A 15166-nucleotide genomic window follows, 5' to 3' on the forward strand; every position below is an offset into this window, starting at 1 on the left:
TACACCTCTGTTGATTGAGAGCTTCCTGTGTGACCTGGAGGTGGGGGAGACCTCACCTCTGCCTTGAGCAAGTTTCCAGACTAAAGGCAACTGCAGAACAACACATGCTGCAAGTAAAGCAATTCATAGAAATGGTCAACATGAATGTAGAAACGTACTCAGTATGTTTTCTCCCTCCTCCCTCCATGGGAGGGGCAACCTACCACTCACTTCTCCACACTCCTCTCCTGGCAGACAAATCTACCACATTCTCAGTGACCGTAAAAACTGGGGACAAGAAGAACGCGGGCACAGATGCCAACGTCTTCATCACGCTCTTTGGCACACAAGACAACACTGGTAAGTAAGCAATGCAGGGCCGAGGCTCACCCACATTCCTCCCCAAGGAGATAAGGAGAGTCAGCAGAACTTTCCAAGGAAATCCTGGTCACGCCTGTTTTGCAAGAATTCCCCTTTATTGTTTTACTTTATTTTACTGTGGGAAGAACACTTAACATGAGATCTATCCTCTTAACAAATTTTAAATGTATAATGCATCACTGTTGACTACAGCAGATCTCTGGAGCTCATTAATCTTACTAAACTGAAAGTACACTTGTTGATTAATAACTCCCCATCTTCTCCTCTCCCCAGCTCCTGGTAACCACCATTCCAGTCTTTGATTTTATGAATTTGACTATTTTGGATACTTTGTATAAGAGGGATCATGCTATATTTGTCTTTCTGTGCCTGGCTTATTTCACTCAGTGTAATGTCCTCAAGGACCATCCACATTGTTGCATATTGGAGAACTTCCTTCTTTTTTAAGGCCGAATAGTATTCCATTATATGGATATATCACAGTTTTTTCTATCTGCTCATCAGTTAATGGACCGTTAGGTTTTTTCCACATCTTAGCTATTGTTAATAGTGCTGTAATGAACACAGGAGTGCTAATATCTTTTCAAGATCCTGATTTCAATTCTTTTGGATATATACCCAGAAGTGGGATTGCTGGATCATATGGTAGTTCTATTTTTAATTTTTTTAGGCTCTTTTGTACTATTTTCCATAGCAACTACACCATTTTGCATTCCCACCAACTGTGTACAAGGGTTCCAGTTTCTTCACATCCTCACCAATTGCTGTCTTTTGATTTTTTAGCAATTTTTTTTTTTTTTAAGATTTTATTTATTTGCGAGAGAGAGAATGAGAGACAGAGAGCATGAGAGGGAGGAGGGTCAGAGGGAGAAGCAGACTCCCTGCTGAGCAGGGAGCCCGATGTGGGACTCGATCCCGGGACTCCAGGATCATGACCTGAGCTGAAGGCAGTCGCTTAACCAACTGAGCCACCCAGGCGCCCTGTCTTTTGATTTTTGATGGTAGCCATCCTGATAGGTGTGAGATGAGATCTCATTGTGGTTCTGATTTGCATTTCCCTGAAGTTTGGTGACAATGAACATTTTGTTCATATACTGTTGGCCATTTGTATGTCTTCTTTGGAGAAATGTCCATTTAAGTCCTTAGCCCATTTTAAAAAATGGGGTTATTAGCTCTTTGTTATTGAATTGTAGGATACTGTGGTAATGAAATCCTTATCAGAATACGGTTTGCAAATATTTTCTCCTATTCTGTAAGTTGCTTTTTCATTCTGTTGATTGTTTCCTTTGTTGTGCAGAAACTTTTTAGTTTGATTCAATCCCACTTGTTTTACTTTTGTTGCCTAATGCTTTTGATGTCATATCCATGAAATCATTGCGAAGACCGATGTCATGAAGCTTTTCCCCTATGTTTTCTTCTATGAGTTTTACAGTTTCAAGTCTTATATTTAAATCTGTAATCCATTTTGAGTTGACTTTTGTGTATGGTGGAAGATAAGTGTCCACATTAATTCCAGTTTTCTCAGCACTGTTCATGGAAGAGACTGACCTTTTCCTGTTGTGTATTCTTGCATGCCTCACACACTTGACAGATTACATGCAACCAGCCCTATTGGAGAAAGGCAGTTTCCTTTTTCTTAAAAATCTCCATGTGAGGGGCGCCTGCATGGCTTAGTTGGTTAGCATCCAACTGTTAATTTCGGCTCAGGTCATGATTTCAGGGTCTGGGATTGAGTCCGCATTGGGCTCCACACTCAGCAGGGAGTCTGCTGGAGACTCTCTCCCCCACTGCCCCTCCCCCCACTTGCACTCTCTCTCCCTTTCTCTCTCTCTCTCAAATAAATAAATAAATCTTTTTTTAAAAAAAATCTCCACATGAGGTGACTTGTCTACCTGGATTGTGAACTTTGGTTCCTTTAGAGATTCTTCCTAAATCTTACTAAGTCAGTCCTATTGTACTCCAGGGGCAGAGAGCCCCCGGTCCTCTCTCCTGTCCTCATTGCTATGTCTACCACCCTAGAAGTATTTGGAAGCCATATGAATCATCTTCCCTTCAGTGTCCTCTCCTTAGGTAATGGTGCCGGATCCTTTGGTCATTCTTGCTCTAGGCCTTTCTGAAACTCTACCATTTCCTGGGACCTTCCCGGAAGCATCACTCTGTTTACCTTTTGAAACCATAGTGAAGGGCCTCCCAGTCCAAACAGTGACTGATCTGTTCTCTATGACTTCTGCCAGCTTTCTCCTTCTGTTCAAGGATGTCCCTGATGCCCCAGGGAGCATGGGGAGGGTGGTTTTGTCACTGGCTTCCTCCCCATGTAGAGAAACATGAGGAGTGTGGAAACAGAGCTGACACTGACTTAGGGCCCCACCACTCTCTCCTGGGGTCTTGAATAAGACCTCTTGGTGTGTCTCCTGTTCTTTAGGTACAAACTGGAAATAAAAATACATACCTTGAAGATTAATTACAAAGCTCAATAAAAGGACACCACCCCCCACTTGCTAAATATGCACTAAATATGCAAAGGTGCCTGTTGGATAGTACTTGCAAGGTCTAAATTTTATGAAAGTCAGAAAAATTTGGTCATTATGAGGAGGGGCTAAAAGGGGCAGTCAGACTAGATTTGAAGGTCTCAGGCCCAGCCAATCATGTGGGGGCCATTTGGTTGGCAGGAATGACCCTCCTGAAATCCTCCAAGACCAACAGTGACAAGTTTGAAAGGGACAGCATCGAAATCTTCACAGTGGAGACGCTGGACCTGGGAGATCTGTGGAAAGTCAGGATTGGTCATGATAACACAGGTCTGGCTTCCCTCCCCCTCTGTCCTTACAGGTCCCTGTGGGTGTCTGGGAAAGAATGTTCAGGAAACTTGGATGTCATCTGCCTTCCATGGTGACACAGCTTCCTCAGTCCCTTCCTCAGTCCCTGGCTGCACACAGAGATTCTGGTCTAATTGGCCCCTGAGCTGGGGCCTGGACCCCAGTGATTTCCCCAAACCCCTACCGTCCATTATTTCTTTGTACGGCCACATTTGAGAATCCCCAATCTAGCTCAATGGTTCTCTGACTTCAGTGAGCAACAGAGCCACCTTGGGGGTTTGTTAAACATAGATTTCTGGGCCTCACCCACACAGGCGTTGATTCAGTAGGTCTAAGGTGGGGCCCGAGCATTTATATTTCTCACACATGATGCTGAGGCTGCTGGACTCTGCTTTGAGAACTACTGATCTAGTCAATTCTTCCCAGAACCCACTGACACTACAGCCAAAATTTGGTCTCTCTTAGTAAAGTAGGACTTGTTTTCTTGGTCTTTTCACTAAGTATTTTAAGCCTAAGGAAGGAGGCACTCTTGCTGGCCCCTGGGATGGAGAGACAGAGTTCTCTGCTCAGCTCCCACTTCCTCTTTAAGCCCAATCACTCATCTTTCCAGGGAAGACCATCAGTCCTTCACAAATTTCCCTTCCCTTCATGCACCCCAAACGGGAGCCAGGGAGCTCAGACTGTCATCCTTGCCGCTGGGTGGAATTATGAAATCTTTGTTAACACAGGCTCTCTCTGGCATCTCTGAGCTCCCTCTTTAGAGTGTCTTCCACCCTGGACAGTGTGCTTGCTGTCACCTGTCACCTCTTCTCCAGGCTCCTGTGCTCTTGCTAATTTCACTGACAGCAGGCTGGAGTGTGACCCAGCTTCAGCCTTCAGCTGGGTGTACATCTGAACAGGAGTCATTCTAGCAAAGCTGTCGGCGACAGGAATGGCTTGTGCGTGGTACAGCCATACAAGTCAACCATGGGGCGGGGGACAAAGTTTGGAGTCCCTGAACTTGCCCACAGTGACCCATGTGTGTGGAGCTCCTTGGTGGGTTCTGTGTCTCCTTCTCTCCAGGCAAGGCTCCAGGCTGGTTTGTAGACTGGGTAGAGGTGGACGCCCCATCTCTTGGAAAGTGCATGACATTCCCCTGTGGCCGCTGGCTGGCGAAGAATGAGGACGATGGAGCCATCGTCAGGGACCTCTTCCACGCGGAGCTGCAGACGAGGCTGTACACACCATGTAGGAAGCGCGTGCGGCAAGGCTGGCCCTCCTCCCACACCCCGTCGCCCACCACTCCAACTTGGTCCCAGCCCCTCCTCCAGCCCTGACCTGGGCCAGGCCCCACCTTGGAGATTTGGGTCTCTCGCTCCTCTCCCAAATTCCCTGGGCCCTCTGTGGGCTGTGGGTAGCGTCTTGGATCCAGGGTATGGAAATATGGGACTTAGTCCAGGCTCCACCCCAAACCAGCTGGTGACAACAGGCAGAGAGCCTCACCTCTCTGGGGCTCGCTTTCCTTGTAAGACCCCAAAGGGAAGAAAGATCAAAGTCTAAACTGTGAGAGGTCATTATCAGCCCCGTCACCCATCTTCAGTCTAGTCAGTAATAGGACAAAGAAATCACCGCTATCAGATTTTATCCTGACTGGGGGGAAAAAAGAACTTGAAAAGATGATCAATGTAATTCCTTTTACCAGCCAAAGGAAAGGAGGAAGGGGAACAATTTGGTCAAGTTCTGACATTTCCTTTCCAGTGTTATCGGAAAGTATGTATTCAATGTTTATTTGCATGTTTGGTACATACTAGGTGCTGAGAATCAAGCTGGAATCAACCAAACTATAAAAATCTGTCTGAATATGCTAACATCAGAACCAAACCCACAGAATACAGTTTTTTTCCTAACCAAATAATTAGCTATACCAAAAGATTTCCCCCAAACGGCTCATAATTACATGGTATGAATCAGTGATTTTTTTTTTTTTTTTTTTTTGCCTAAAGCAATTCAACTGGAAAAGACCTGATCCATCGAGATATTTTCTGGTCAAAAGCCCAAAAGAAAGTGACATTTCCCTCCAGTAAAATCTCTGCATATACAAAGCAAACCCTGGCTCTAGCCACTGTCCCCAGGAGCCGCCTCCGGTCTGGGACAGACACACTGACCTGACAGATGTACGCAGACCTGACAACAGTGCTGGGTTGGACACTTCCTGACACAAGTAGCCATTTCTCTCTTCATGCCCTAGGACGGGCCTTGCTCTGATCTGTATGGCCTGACCTTGAATATATTCAGTTCTAGCCTGATATGAAAGCAAGCCCATTTGCCCTTTGTCTTAGACTCACATTTATCAATCAATCAATCAAGTAATAAATAAAATGCAGTAGAGGTTTGCCTTTCGGACTGGAGAGCTATGCAGGCAGCTTCCAAGGGCGGTTTTCACCAGGCAGGTGCCCAGAGGGGAGGATCTGCTGCTCAGAACCTGTTTTCTTGTTTGGGAAAGGTCTTGAGGGCCCAAAGCCAGGAAGCTCCAGGGGCTGGGGAGCTGCAGTCCCAGGAGTGGTGGCCAGGTGTCATTCTCAGGCCTAGAAGGCTTAGAACTAGATTTGGCAGTTCATCAAGGCTGCCCACTACACGTGAATCCAGAAGAACAGAGCAAGATGGCTCTGCTTCTGGACCGACTGAAATGTGCGGCCTGCACAGGACAGGTGGTCCATTAGGAAAGGGACCATTGTGATGGTCTGAACTTATAGGCACCACATAGCATGAAGCCTTAAAGGTCAGAATCATGCCACGTTAGGGCAGAGAGGCACCTCAGCCTTAAGCCTGTGATCTGAGAATTGCTGGTATCAAAGCCAGGGCGGGGGAGGGTGTCTCAGGGCCGCTGGTGGGGGAGGGGAAAGGATGAGAGGGAACAGCTCCCCAGTTCATGCCATCCACAGTAGCTCCTCGGCTTTAAAAAGTCAAGTGTTTTTTTTTTCCTGAACATTCTTCCTAAAGGTATTTTTAAGAATTGCACAAAAATATTCCACTGAAAATTAATTTCAGTTAAACCATCTGAAAACTAAATTCTGTTAAGCCCTCTCATTTTATAGACAAAGAAAAAGGCCCAGAGAAGTACATCCATTTGCCCAAGGACACACAGCTCCTCAATGGCGGAGGCAGAACTAGAGACCAGGGAACACATCGGAGCCCAGGCCTAGAGCGATGAGGGACGAACGGTGGGCTCTTTCTGTGTAGATATTTCCAGGGCTTCTCCCACTGCCAGCTAGTCTCAGGAAAGCTCAAGTCCATTGCAATCTTCTCTGCTCAAGGCCTCCTGGGCCTTAGACCATGGACACACCCAAAAGGACGCCAAGGAAGTTGCCTCCATTATTGCGATGGCCTGTGTTTTTCCTTAACCTTGGTGAGGGCCCTGTCCAGGCCACTGTGGGGACTGCGGTCACCTCCCTAGGCCAAAGGCCCTGGGACTTGTAGGGTAGGAGCAGTCAGTACTCACCTCCAGTTCAGGACAACAGCACCCCTAGAGGTTGACCACACAGGATTTAGGGGTCAGACAAGCCGGGGCTCAAGTTAGAGTTCCGCCTCTGAGCAGCCGTATGACCTGGGGCAAGTTACTTTACCTCTCTGAGCCTTGCTTTCCTCATCTCTAAAGTATAATGATACCTCCTCCACAGGTCATTGTGAAGGCGGTAGGTGAGGAAGGTAGAACGCTCAGTAGAGAGTCTGGCCAGGGCGAGTGCTCAACGAACGGCAAGTACCATCCCTATAGGTCTTACAAATGCAGTTCGACCGCAGAGTGACCGTCGTAATAAACCAATGAAAAGAAAATTCATTTGCTTTGGAGCAAAGTTGGAGAAGGTTAGGGCCACCTGTGAGAAGGTGACTTTTAATGTGATCCCTTTTGAGCTTGAGACCACAGGATAGGGTAGATTTTTACTTACACTGTTTTTCTGGTTTTTTAATATTTTTTTTATTATTGTGACTTAGAGTGTGTATATATATATATATATATATACACACTTTTATATACATATGCAACAAATAAGTGTCACAAAAAATGTTTACCCTTACTATGTGTGATGTCCACATAGATGATATTTTTTTATTCAATTCTATTTAATTCCATATATTTTTAAAAATCCTGGTGACTACCCAAGAAATTTATTTTACAACCTGCTAATGGATCTCAATCTGTAATTAGCCACACACTCTTAAACTGCTGGTCTCAAGCTCCGGTGTAAAGTCTGAGTTAAATATTTAGATCACTGGAACCCGTCCCATGGAGAATCTGAAGAGAGGTTGGGAATCTGTATGTTTGATAAGCACCCAAAGAGTTTCTGAGGTGAAGGGTCCTCAGCACCCAGTGGGCAATGCTGGTCTCTACCCATGCTGACAGCCACCCAACAGGAAGCCGCTTGCCGACAGTACTGATGAGTCGGCCTCCCTTTTAAGGAGTCCACAAGGTCACCCCCCACCTGAGCATCCAACCCAACAAGGGCCAGGTTTGTTATGGAGGGCTTGGGAGGGCAGGCCAGCGTGGAGCAAGTGAGGGCAAGAAGAGAAATGTTTCTCACCCTGTAAACCGCTGATCCTATTGGTCCATTGCCCCCTGAGATATAACCCTCCTGTTTATAGTCTCTACAGCTAAGGACCATGGTGAGGACACTTTACAGAAGAGGAAACTGAGGCTCCTAAGTGACTTGCCCAGGTCACACAGAAAGCCAAGGTAGAGCCCAGGCTTTCCGCCAAACTGCTGGACTAGCTCTGTGATGGGAGAGGCACAGAGACCCTGGTCTGAGGTGACAGGGGCTTACTGTGGGCACTAGGTGTGACAGGACACTGCCTCCCCTCTCCCCCTGCACCTGCAGTTGCTAAGCAACCATGTGAAGAAGATCCAGGTCCCTGGGCAGCAGCTCCCGGTGACGGGGCCCCGGGGCGGTGGTGCCAGTGAAGAACTTGATCTTGTCCACGTCTGTTTTCTGTTCTCACCTCCCCTCTGACTTCACCCTCTGTCCGCCCTCAGTTGTCCCTTATGAGATCACCCTGTACACCAGCGACGTCTTCGGCGCCGGGACGGATGCCAACATCTTCATCGTCATCTATGGCTGTGACGCAGTGTGCACCCAGCAGAAGTACCTGTGCACTAACAAGAGAGAGCAGAAGCTGTTCTTTGAGAGGAAGTCAGCCTCCTGCTTCATTATGGAGGTATGCGGGCTCCGCAGGCTGTGGGGGGAGCCAGCACTGGGAGGTGGGGGGCACCAGAAGATGGGGGGTGGAAGAGCCGTGTGTCCAGAGGCACCCTAATGGGCTGCTGTTGGTAAGGAAGCCAGGTGGTTCATCCAGCCTCGCTGGGCCTCACTCAGTACATCTGAGTCACCAGGAGGACGGGGCACCTCACCTGCCCCACCGGGACTAGTATCAGGACCTAAGGTGACAATGAGTGGACAGGGCTTGGGGAAAATAGAGGCACAATTCCGGTTCCACTGGGGCCAACTCCAGTGCTAGCAACAACACACATGTATCCCTGGGGAGAGCCAGGCTTCCAGACATCCTGTATGTGGCCCAGCTCCCCTTCTGGCCTGGGGGCTTGCTTGTTCCATGTTTACTATAGGTGTAGGTCACAGCACCTGGGCATCCTGTGCACTTCAGCTCAGTGTCTCCCCTGTGCACTCCACTGTGTGCTGGGTTGGGTGGGAGAGACAAGAGAAGGGGAGGACCCAGACTCTGCCTGTAAGGGGCTTGCAGTCCAGCTGGAGAACCCCGAACCTCCATAAGGCTAATGAGAGAGTCTGGTCATCCTTAGAATAGCTGATCCTTTGGGTAAGAAGGCGCCGCCATAGGGCTTTATCCGTTAACTCACTTAACCCCACAGCAACTCTGTGCTGTAGTTATCCCTGCTTAAAGATGGGGAAACTGAGGACGGGGTGTTGAGTAGCTTGCATAAATTCACACAGCTAGGGTGTAGTGGAAGCAGGATTCAAACGCAGGAGAACTGGCTCAGAATATGTGCTCTTAGCACCTGGACACTAGCCCTTGGTGATGAGGGCAAGTAAGGGATTGATTGAGCATGGGATGGGTACTCAGAGAAAGAAGAGGGCTCCCTGGAGGTGATGACTTTGAGCTGGACTGAATGCGACTATAAGCAGGGACAAGAAGGGGAGGCGTTCCTAGCAAGGGGAACATTGTGGCCAAGGGCCAGAGGTGGAAATAAACACAGCATGTGGTATGAGGTTTGGCCAGATGGACAGCGGGAGAGTGACATGATGGGCAGAGGACTGGCTGAAGCAAGACTTAGAGGGGACAGCTCTGAAGGAAAAGAGCTGGATGTCTCAGGAGCCTGGACTCTCCAGATAGTGGGGACCTTTGGAGAAGCGCCCCTTATCTTCTGATGGGAAACAAAGTCCAGAACCCCTTCCTCCTTCCCCGGCCAGTATCGGTACTGGGGGACTCCCTGCTCCGTCCCCCACCTTCTCTGGGAGCAGTCAGCACTTGTGGGAAGGTCGTCACCTTGGTGGCGTCTTTAACAAGGAAAATTCAAGGGTGATTCATTCATCCACACACAGCAGCAGCTCATCCGCCCAGGATGGCATGGTATGTCAGTGGGGGGCTGGGATTACACCTCAGCATGAATTCCATGGAGATTTATCAATGAAATGCCCGCTAATCGGCAGCTATAATTTGACGGTAATTTGTTGCTAAGTTTTTTCTTTTTCCTTTTCAAATCTCTCTGGCTGTTGGGGGAGCATGAGAGTTTGGAAACAATTAAAAAAGCTTTGTGTCCCTGTCTCTCCATGTCTCTTTTCTGACCGATCTTCAGGTGAGACATAGAGCACCGGATCACAGGCACATGACCCCACGTTCTGGTTCCGGTTCTGGCTCAGACACAAACTCACGAGCAAGCCACTCCCTCTCTCTGTGGCTTTGTCCTAAGGCACAGGGAATGGCTAGGAAAATAGCCATCATAACTAATATTTATTCTACACTTCCCTTGTGCCTGCCCTGTTCTGAGCGTGGCGTCCTCATCACCATCTCCAGAGTTGGTGGTATGATTACTGCTTCTTCCAGCTGAACTGGCAGGGTTAGGAAACTTGCTCAGGACATCATAATTAACAAAGGGCAGAGCCAAGATTTAGACTCAAGCAGTTCAATTCCAGGACCTTCTCTCCTTCGCTCTTCACCTCTTGGGAGAATACTAGGGTTTCCTCTGATTCCGAGTCTCTCCCTGAGGCCCACCATCTGTGGCTAGCAGTCCCCTAGTGGCCTCCTTGCTCACTGAGGGTCACCGCCGAGATGGCCACCTGACATGGCATGCCTGACCAAGTGGCTGGATGATTCAGGCTCCAGAAGTACCACTGAAGCCCAGGTCCACGCATCTCAAACCTCAGAGATGGGATGGGGAAGGAGGAGAAGAGGCCCCTGGGCAGAGGGAGACCCAGGTGAATCTTTAGTCCTCGATGCAGCCAACAGCTCAGTGTCCACAGGTGGACATTCTGTGGGCAGAGGGTTTCCTCCATAGCTTCTGTGCCTCTCCCACCATGAGGGAATGGGACCTCATTAAAAATGTCCAGAGCACTAATGTCAGCCTGAGGTCACCGATCAGTGTTTAGTGATCAGACTGCCCCTCGGGGGCTCACAGGGGACAGCACTTCTGTGGTGAAGCGAGGGTGGCTGGCTGGTAGGGAGCGGGGAAGGGGCCAGTGCTGCAGTTTCCAGCAGTGTGGTGCCATGCTAGTCACCTGGAAGGAGAGATTAGTTGACAGAAAGAACCATGGCTGGGATCTTAGACCTAGAAGTGACCTCAGGGGACTACCCTGCCCATGCCTCTGCCTTCCATTGAGTAAGACTTGTTCTTCCCCATTTTATTGAGAAGCAAGTTGAAGCCTGGAAGGTCAAGTGCCTTGCCTCAGGTTATACGGGTCGTAGGTCCAATTGGGAAGGCTGAGGGTGGGGATGGGAGTGGGGGGACGTTCCTCAAGCAGTGCTGATGGGCCTGCCCTTGGCTGCCCACTGTGGTGGGTGTGTGGGGAAGAAGGAAACCAGGGGTTGGAAGCTGTTCCGTTTCATTCAGAGGTCACTTCCGTCTGTGGTTCTAGAGGCTTTGCATTTGATGAATGACTTCATCTATCATTCAGATGCCATTCACTCATCACAGACCTCACCCACCTAACCCACAGCTGACTGCTGTCTCCTAGCACCGAGAACTTGCCCGTGCCAGCCAGGCGGCCAGCTCTGCAGAGAGGTTGCAGAAGTGCTGGGGCAGGGGGCAGGGGTGCCATGGGATGCTATAAGTGCCTGTCATAAAGAGATTTGACTTCTTTGAGGTGGTCAAGAAGGCTTCACTGAGAAAGCGATCCTTGATCTGAGACCTGAATGGTGAAGTTGAGGTTTAGGTAAAGGAGAAGAAAGTGGAGGGGCAGGGGGAGCCTGTGCAAAGGCCCTGTGGCAAGAGAATGTCAAGTTTGAGGGATGAATTTGAGGGATATAGAAGAGGGGTGGTTGGAGATAGAGGGGCTCTTAGGGGCCAAGAAGAAGGTCAGGCTGGCAAGACAGGGCATTGGCAGAACCAGAACTCATCTTCTGATACCCAGGTCGGTTCTCAAGCCAGGAACGAGCTGCCACAATGGTAAGTAATGGAAGACAGAGAGGTGGGCTCCACCATGAAAAGGGGGGACAGTGTCCCAGAGGTTGATTGAACTGAGTTCTGGAGTCTAGGCTGGTTTTAAGTAGGGAGAGAGGAAAGGAAGCCTGAGCATGGCATGCGTAGAGGAGAGTAGGTGCTAGCTCAGCTGCACAGGGGGACATGGTGGGAGAAAGTGGCCCCTGGACATTCAAAGGGACTCAAGAGCAGATGCCCTGGGGAGGCAGGATGTTGCTGAGGTTGTACTTTCCTGGACCTTTCAGTTCCCACCTGGTGCCTTTTCTCCTTTCCACAGTTAGAAGACGTGGGAGAAATCATTGAGAAAATTCGGATTGGCCATGACAATACGGGCATAAATCCTGGGTGGCACTGCTCCCACGTGGACATCCGCAGGCTCCTCCCAGATAAAGATGTGAGTTCCTGACTCATCTGTCCTGCTATTTCTTTTGCCGCTTTCCAGAAGAGATTCAAGGCTGACTCCTGATAAGAAACTGCAGCCTTAGGGGTGCCTGGGTGGCTCAGTCGGCTAAGTGTCAGACTCCTGATTTCAGCTCAGGTCATGATCTCAGGGTTGTGAGATCGAGCCCCTTGTTGGGCTCCACGCTCAGCAGGGAGTCTGCTTGAGATTCTTTCTCCCTCTGCCCCTCCCCCTGCTCGCTCATGCTCTCTCTCTCAAATAAATAAAAATAAGTCTTTAAAAAACAAAACAAAAGAAAAAGAACCTGCAGCCTTATTAAGTTGAGGTAAAATCTGAGGACAGTTCACCCAGTTTACTCAAAGTGTAGGAACCAGCTCAGGTCCAAGGCAGAATCTTTTAGAACCTCACGTAGGGGGTCAAGGAGGAGGGTCTGGGCCACCCTATCTCTGCTCCCCACCCCCAGGACCACACTGCTAGTGAGTGACCAAGCATGCCCTTCCTGCTGCTCAAGGTCAACTCACAGAAAGAAATCCAGTGGAACAACTTGGCAAACATTCTGAAGCCACAGAATTCTAAACATGGAAGGCAGGTCTCAGGAATGGCTGTGGTTGAGTGATTTGAGAGTAATTTTAAAATACTGAGCCCCTCCTCTTACCCACGGAATCTGAGTCTGTGGGATGGGGTTCCGATATCTATTTTTAAGTGACCCTGGGGACCCTGCCTTCAAGAGCCAACCCCTGATGTGGTTGTTGAAGTCTTTGAGTGAGACTGAATCTGCTGGAATTGGGGCAGAGCCTGGCCTCCGCTGCAGCTTTTGCATTATCTGCGGGGCTCCATGACCCTTGTCCTTGGTCCCCATGAGTGTTGACATGCTGATGAACCACTGAAGTCGGAAGGGTCCACACAAAGGACTAATTTTCCTCTTGGCTCCTCACCCCAGGGCACAGAGACCTTGACTTTCCCTTGTGATCGATGGCTTGCCACATCAGAGGACGACAAGAAGACCATTCGAGAACTGGTCCCTTATGACATCTTCACTGAGAAATACATGAGAGATGGGTCCTTAAGACAAGTCTACAAGGAAGTAGAGGAACCTCTGGACAGTAAGTGTGGTGCCATCCTCACAGTCAGCAGCAGCCCCCCACCCCTTGTCGGGTACCTGCCTCGTGCCAGGCCGAGTGTTTGCACCTAGGAAGCAGGGTCTGTTATTAACTCCAGTCAATAGAGGGGGCACCTGAGGCCCATAGAGGGGGTCTAACCTGCCCGCGTTCACACAGCTAATAAACGGCAGGCTGTTCTTCAGGGTCCTGGCTGTCCTTCCCTGGCCTGACAGCGGGACACACCATACCCACGTGCGTGTTCTCCTGTGCCTGGATTCTCCTGGTCCTTGGGGGCCTCCCTCCTCTTCGCTGACTCAGCTACTCCTCTGCAGGGCTCGGTCCTCTCTGCTCCCGCGGGATCCAACTGTCTCTACTATGTTCGAACCAAGAAGCATCCCAGACTCGTGTGTAGCTGGAGCTGTGCACAGGGCTTGGGTGCAGTCTCAGAACATCCAGGGCCATGGCTTTCTTTTCTCTAAGTGTAGTTACCTATGCCCGTTCCTCACGCGGGGTTCTCTGCAGGATCTGCATCAGCCTGACCACACCCTCTGTGCGCTTTTCCCTTTGCTTGTGGACCATTCTCTTCTCTTCTTACTGCTCTGCCTGGGCCGCTAAGTGCTGTTTTCCTCTCTCATGCCAGGTGGTATTCCTCACACTCTGTCCTCAGCCTTCTCTTCTTCTTTCTTTTTACGTTGCGTGTGTGCTTTCCTCCCGGACCACGGGGACAGTCACACCTCTTTTTTGACCAGCAATGCCATTGTCCCATCAATCCTCAGGTTATTCAGTCAGCCCTGAATGAGCTTTAGTTGTGCCAAAAATCAAATTCACTTGCAAAAAACAGGCTTTCCACCGCTGATGATACACGAAAGAATACCATGGATCCCTCCATAGGGGGCAGTCCGCACAGATCAGAGATGCTCTGAGAGCTTGGAGATCCAGCTCCCATTTGTTGTGTTGCATCCCTTCTTGGAAAAAAAAGGGAGTAAAATCCAAGATTCCAGGCCCCATATGGCACCAGGGGGGTGTAAACAGCTATAGCTCTAACATTTTCCTTCATCTCAGTTGCCACTTGCTTAGAGATAAAAACAAGTGTCGCCTCCGTAATGTGCCTTCCCCTACCCAAATCCCTTTGCTATTAAGTCTGGGGGGAAAATTCCCTTTTCTACTTGGATCCCAGAGGACACCCCAGAAAGCTGTCCCAGCGGCCCACTTGGGCTGTTCTGTATTAATAACATGCCACAAACCCACTCCTGCCTGGCGATGTTTCTAGGGAAACATCTTTCCACTGAGAGCTGTGTGGCTTGGGTGGGACAGGGAGGGAGGAGGATCCAGAAATAGCGGATTTGTCTGCACCACTGCATTGCTCAGCACCCAGAAGCTGAATCAGTTTTCCATTCCCCAAGGCCTGGAAAGAGCAGTGGGGGGTGGAGGAGGGGGAGAAGGAGGGCCATTCAGCCACAGCCCCTGGTGACACAGCGCCCCACTCTGGGGCAAGGGCTCCTAGAAAAGGTCCTACGTCAGTGTGGAGCAGGGCTGAACGTACAGCCAGGAAGTGACTGGGGAGAAAACATGCAAGGGAGGACAGTCCATTGTTGTGTCTAAACTGTGACAAGATTCCTAATGTCACCTCCTGTCAGTATGAGCCAGACAGACCTGGGTAATGTTGACTCTTAAACACCAAAGAGGAGATTTTATTTATTAATGCAACACATGAAAGGCTGACAGATGTTGCACTGAGCTGAGCGAGGCAGGGGTGTAGGGCAGTGTGACTAGTCCTGGTTCCTGGCCTGGGTGGGGACAGGCCCCTGAGAGCAGACTCACAGGGCACCGTGGAGTTCTGCAGAGCAGAGTG

The 15166-nt window shown here is 49.5% G+C and overlaps 1 protein-coding gene across 3 annotated transcripts in view; it reads left to right on the forward strand.

The window, feature by feature from the left end:
- LOXHD1 (lipoxygenase homology PLAT domains 1) overlaps window positions 1-15166 on the forward strand; it is a 149691-nt gene that overhangs the window by 96244 nt on the left and 38281 nt on the right. For all 3 annotated transcript variants that reach the window (XM_078060123.1, XM_078060124.1, XM_078060125.1), the window contains 6 exons: window positions 235-339; window positions 3030-3158; window positions 4239-4403; window positions 8182-8363; window positions 12092-12208; window positions 13155-13317. In XM_078060123.1, the coding sequence (XP_077916249.1) occupies window positions 235-339; window positions 3030-3158; window positions 4239-4403; window positions 8182-8363; window positions 12092-12208; window positions 13155-13317 (861 nt within the window). The remainder of the gene's footprint in view (window positions 1-234; window positions 340-3029; window positions 3159-4238; window positions 4404-8181; window positions 8364-12091; window positions 12209-13154; window positions 13318-15166) is intronic.

The sequence above is a fragment of the Halichoerus grypus genome, chromosome 13 (genome assembly GCF_964656455.1).
Source record: "Halichoerus grypus chromosome 13, mHalGry1.hap1.1, whole genome shotgun sequence".
Taxonomy (NCBI): domain Eukaryota; kingdom Metazoa; phylum Chordata; class Mammalia; order Carnivora; family Phocidae; genus Halichoerus; species Halichoerus grypus.